Genomic DNA, 6,000 nt, shown 5'->3' with positions numbered 1-6,000 from the left:
TGCAATGGATTCTGCAGGGCATCACCTGACAGGCATTCTTTCCCTTGGCTGCCAGGATCACCAGCTACTGAAAGCGTAAAGATCTCTCTCTGGGATCCCTCTCTGGCATGAGAGCACAAAGGCCTGGCCCTCCTTGCCTCACTACAGAACTCTGAACGGCCATCCCAGCTCCAGATCTCACCATGGGACCAGCCACATCACAATTTAACTTGCCCCTTCCCAATCCTCACTCTCTCCCAGTGCTGATCCTGGGAACATCCCCAGTAAAACTTCTCCTGGGCAAATTTCCATCACAGTCTGTTGCCCAAGGAGCCTGACCAAGGTCAGGGATGCTAGAAATGTCACTAACACGTGTCTATGTGTTTGGGTTGTGTGAGCCAAGGTAAACAAAAATTGAAAAGCTTCTTCCCCTTCTCTAAAATGCAAACAGCATAGGAACTAGCTGTGTCATTATTACATGAATGTGGAACTAGCCCAGAGAAGAGGCAGCGTTTTCATTAGCAACTTCTCTGTAATAAGCAGAAAAATTACTGAGTTTTTTTGCAATCCACAGACACAGAAATAGCTATGTTATACCAGATCACTCTTTACAAAGCCATTCTCTGTTTTAGAATCTTACCTGTCTCATCGTCTAGTAGTTTTACTGTATGGATTTGGTTCAGAAAGTGACCTTATTTGATAGAATCAGCTAGGCAAGATGGCACCACTCAATATTAGGAAGAAAGATTTGGTCACAGAATATTTCAACAAATACATATACACAGCCACCAAAGGTTGCAAAGCAGGTCATATCACCCCTGTCACAAAGGGCAGCCATTAAGTCTTTGAAAGAAGAAGCCACAGAAACTATTTCTCCCTGGGTATAAGAAATGCCACCAAGAGCGAGTCTGCGTTCAGTTGCCGTGGAGTGACCGGCGCAGACAAACGGTACCTGGTTTTCTATGGCTTTCCTGTTCTTCGGGTCGCTCACCACTGACAGCTGCAGCTCCGCCATCTTCTTCATCTTGCTGTCCATGTCTATCTTCTGAAGGAGGTTTTTGGTCTGGTTTTTCAGGAGCCGCACCGTGTCCTCCTTCCCGTGCTTCTTTGCAAAAAGGGATGCGCAGGCAGAATGTATGGCGGTGACCCAATTTTCCAAATCTGTCTGGCTAGTGGCCTAAACAGAGAAGGGGGGAAACCCATTTAAAATTATTTTATCCCAAAAGTGCTCCCCAAAATGGCGGGCTGAGCTTTGTGTAAAATCCAGGAAGTACCTGCACTTCGTAAAAGCTGTTTAATTTCAAAAACACACAGAGCCACCCAACTCAGGTTCGGAGGGTCTGAGAGAACATCAAGAGCAGAGCAGAAGTACACGTGGCCGGAGGAAAAACCACAAACAGGCTACGGCCAACAACGGACCAGTGGTAAGAGAACAAGGGTAGACGTAATATGTCACTCGGTGACATAGGTAGGACACCACTCTCTAAAAGGCTGCGGATCTTCCTAATTTTAAAAGAATGAGAACATATTGGGACTAAGATATAAAATTTTGAAACCTGGATATAAAATTACATCTACAGTGTGGCCTAAAATTTAAAAAATGCGAATAGAAGAACATTGGGGGAAACGCACCATAATGTTATGGTTTCTCTTTCTCTACTCTTCAGTAACTTCGGACACAACGGCCATATACTATGTTTATTAAAAAAGTATTTTATTTTAAAAAGCAATAAGGAAAGTTTGAATAAAGCAGAATGGATAAATATGTATGATTCTAAGCAGGCTGAGAAGCACTTTCAGTTCCCCTGATGTCCAGAAATAACCACAGACTCTCAAGCCACTGAGTCAAACCTCCAGTGGCCTCTGGGATCATAGGATAGGACCAATGGGGAAAATGTCCTAAAACTGAGGATATTTTGCCTGAATCACAAAAGAAAATATTCATTTTTGCACTTACCCCTAAGAAGTCCATGTGGATTGAAGCTAAGCTATTTTCCTTCCCTACAATTCAGATGAACATCAATTCATTACTTTGCTTTAAAGCACCATAGAAGGTTTTAAGCAACCTTTCTGTTCAGAGAAGGAAAATCAGATCTCAGGCCCTGACTCTGGTAAGTCAAGTCTGTGTGTGGACACAGTACAGCCAGAGGCCCAATGAGTTTAGGTCCCAGGAAGTCCGGTTGCAGTGAGCATTTCAGAGCATTCCAGATTGCCAAAGTCATCTTAGAGAGTACCATGTTCTACCAGGGCTTCTGAGGGCACCCAGGACCATCTTTACCAGAGATCTAGACCCAGGACCTGCGAGGTTTTCCATGAACCTTCCACTCAGATACAGTCTACAGCCAATACTGTGTGTATATGAAGTGCTGGGTTTAGACTGGGAGGCATTTGAGAAGCCCACTTCACCTCCTGGCTGTCACCCCCATCTCTACTAATTAATAATAATAACAGAATTTCGTTAGCACTTAACACATACATATTATTTACTCTTAAAAGAATCCTATAAGCTATTATTATTATTCTGACTGAAGGGTCAGAATCTCAGAGAAGTGCTCCAAGATGACTTACAGACTTAACAGCACCACGATTCAAACCTACGCCTGATCCCAATCCCTGCCGCTCAGTAGCACTGTGTTCTGCAACTTCTCATTTGCTAGAAAGTTGCCCAAAACCCTACCAGCAGATAACCTGAATCTTAACATCCTAAGACCAATTCCACAGGGAATGAGACCTCATAGCACTTGTCTCTGGGGTTTTTGCTGACAAGTGTCTTCTTTGGCTTCCACTGGGATTCTCGGGAAGAGCCTAAGCCCCTCCCATCCACATTCTCCAGCCTTCACTTGTAAAGTCTCAACTCCGAGAATCTCGAACCTTGCACTCACGAGATCTCAAGCTTCTCCAGAATAAGGATCATGATTTTTTTCTCTTTGTGCTCTGAAGAACATGGGTCACAGCCTGGCACTTCATGGGCACCTGAGAAATGCCCTCTCTATGAATGACTGGATTTGCAAAGACCCTACTACACGTGGCAGCGAGCAGAGGCCAATGTCTCTTGCTTAAGTCCCAATCTAAAGCCTAACTAAGCATTTACTCTTTCTTTTCTAAGTCTTGCCTTTTAATTGTTGCTTCTCATCTGAGCAGTATATAACCTATCCCCTCAACCCTCCATTTCCAAAGCACCAGCAGTACCTGGAAAAGGTAGACATCTCCAAAGGAATTGCTCAGGCAGAACACGTTTTCCTTCTTGGGATGCTCCGGGACGGACTGCACGATGCTGTCTTCCGCAAACAGAGCGCACCGAGGGGCACTGCTCTGATCCATGGAATTCTTCCCGTAGGTCTCATAAAACAGCAGGGTGCATCCTGTGAGAGAGAAAAGCAAGGTAATGTCCTTGTCACAGACCTAAGGATGCAGGAATAAAATGAGAAGGTAAGTGATACAGTAAAAACAAAAAACAAAATACAAACAAACCTGAATGAGATAATTATTTAATGCAAACACACATGGTAAACAAAGAAAGCCTGGCATCTGAAGTATGCCTAGTTGTATGAATATGAACTTGAATGAAAATGGGATGCTTCTGTGAATATAATATCAGTAAGAACAATACCAAACAGTAAGTTGTTGTTTATCTCTTCTAAGTATTCCACACATGCTGGCTCACTGAACCCCCAGCAGCCCTATGTGGGGCATGGTTATTTCCCCACCCTGAAGGTGAGAAACCTGAGAGACAGCATCATGGCGTGGGTCCCACAGCTGGACCGGAGTGGCGCAGGGACCCTCTGGCCCCGGGATGCTCATTCTTAAGCACATGACCACAGTATTCAGGGGCTAGAAATGTGAGAGGCCAAAGAAAACGCCATATTCATTCACTACATTTACAATTTGTGGGAACAAGAATCTGAGTCGACTCAGGAACTTCGCCATTTACGAGAAAGTACCCAGTTTACTCTCCAAATGCCACGTAAAGTAACTTCATTTCAGTACGTTCTTTTGTCTCACAGTAACAGGAAATACTACTTACTAACTTAGACGAAGAGAGAAAAATGAAACTAAATATGCCTGAATTTTAAAATATTACTGCAAACATGTTGATATGCATACTTTTAAGCAATTATTAATATTTTTCTAATAATTTCTACTTGTAATAGTTTATTAGCTTATCAAGGGTCTGCTTTGATAGACAGGAATGCCTTGCAATTATCAGACACAATTTTTAATCAAATTGAAGCTTCTAAAATGCTCACGAATATGTTTTCTTAAATAGGTTTGCTATCCCTTCAAACCTTCATGCAATAAACATCTCTGAGCACTTCTCACGCGCTGAGCCCCCGCACTCCGTGTGAGCGATGCAGTCCCACCCCGGTGCTCGGTAAAGACCTTCCACGCTGACAGTGGGAGAAGCACCAGCCGCCTTCACTAGCACGTAAATGAACGGGGCCCCTTAGCGGCATGTTCTCCTAATTCATAAAAATGTCAATGTTTTAAAAACTATTTCACTCTTGTCAGGCTCATTACTTCCTTTAAAACTAAATCTACTACGTACAAAGTTTATATAACGGAACCCAGCGAGGCACAGAATCGGGGGGAGGAAGATGCCCCCCCAAGCCTGGCCTTCAGAAACAGCACTTTCTCCCTCCCTGGTGTTTTATGGACCCAAGAAACACTGGGCCATCTCTCCTCCCCACAATTAAAACTCACCCACACTAAGGCGGCTGAGGGAGCTCAAATATTCAGAACAAGGAAAAGCAGCAAGGGGTTTATGGGCTGTCCCGTGCTACTACAGCACACAAAACCTGCCATGACTGGGGCCCAAGGGCCAGGGTGAAGGGGACACGGCAACTCCAGCTGTGCCCATGTCCAGATTCTTTCCAACGGGCTAATGTTTACTTCCCGGTTTCCCTAACGTCACACTCCCAACATCTAGAGGAAATGAACACAAACCCTGGGCAGCCCCCAAGATGCTGCCAAACCTAACAGCCCATCCACAACAGACTACAAGTCTCATTTGCAAACGTGAAATCAAAACAGGACACTTCATTTTAAAGCCAGGTCAGGATGTAGAACAATATGCAGAATTTTGTGGCTATCGAATTTAAAGATCAGGAAATCAATCTTAACTCTATTACACTCTGTTAAACTCCAAGTTTAACTCTGCATCTCTCAGGGGGCCCCTGGGCTGATGGAAAGGGGCTGCCCCCCCCATAATGAAGCCTCAAAATCCACCCCCGGTGCAGTCCCCCTCCTGGCATTGGTGATGGCCTGGAGGGTTGACAATGGGAATTCTTGCCACAGTAGCAGAAAGAGAAAACAGATTGGCACAGCAATGGTAGTATAAGAATAGAAGAGGTAATATTAGTAGAAATATCACCAGCGGGAGGAGAGCAGTTAGTCTTGGTCTTTCCTCAAATCCACCTTTCCTTTGACACCCTCTCAACCTCCACTCCCTGCTGCCGGCCTATCTTGAGGCAGAATCACCAGCATCCTAAAATTATTTCAGTAACTCCTTTCCCGACACTGCTCATCGGTCAGTCTGCTGTGCATTTTGACGGATATCTTTATTGACCTTGCCAACTATTCAGCCCAGGAAGTCCCCGGCGAACTGCACGAAATTCCACCCCTTGGAAAAGACAGATGGAACGCAGAATCACCCTTGTTAAATATTTATTACATCCTCCAGGCCCTAAAAAGCTTTTGTGTCCCCAGCATACCTACGCATCCAATGGAGGCAGGTAACCAGGTGGTTTGCTAATAACTGCTTGCTCCAGAAAACGATTTCCAATTTATTTACATAGATACTTTGATACATAGATAATTTAAAAATTCTGCTTAAATATCTGTGTGGATGTGTACACATATGTGGTTTTAACTATTATTTAGATTAAGCCTAAAAGTTAGGCCCAAACATTACAACTTGGATTCTAAGCCAAGAAATTGGAACTTAATACACTGAGTTCCCAGAGGAAAGAGGTGTACAAAGCCACATGGAAAAGGTTATGCTGGGAAAAACATCTTTATCGC

The 6,000-nt window shown here is 44.1% G+C and overlaps 1 protein-coding gene across 1 annotated transcript in view; it reads right to left on the bottom strand.

Annotated features, from left to right (window-relative positions):
- TIAM2 (TIAM Rac1 associated GEF 2) overlaps positions 1 to 6,000 on the bottom strand; it is a 131,674-nt gene that overhangs the window by 88,039 nt on the left and 37,635 nt on the right. Inside the window, exons 5-6 of the mRNA XM_045544619.1 lie at positions 3,169 to 3,341; positions 932 to 1,156 (exon numbers count right to left, since the gene is read on the bottom strand). Of these exons, the coding sequence (XP_045400575.1) occupies positions 932 to 1,156; positions 3,169 to 3,341 (398 nt within the window). The remainder of the gene's footprint in view (positions 1 to 931; positions 1,157 to 3,168; positions 3,342 to 6,000) is intronic.

The sequence above is a fragment of the Lemur catta genome, chromosome 2 (assembly GCF_020740605.2).
Source record: "Lemur catta isolate mLemCat1 chromosome 2, mLemCat1.pri, whole genome shotgun sequence".
In the NCBI taxonomy this organism is placed as follows: domain Eukaryota; kingdom Metazoa; phylum Chordata; class Mammalia; order Primates; family Lemuridae; genus Lemur; species Lemur catta.
The sequence above is the reverse complement of the archived record's forward strand: the minus strand, read 5'-3'. Positions and strand labels throughout refer to the sequence as shown.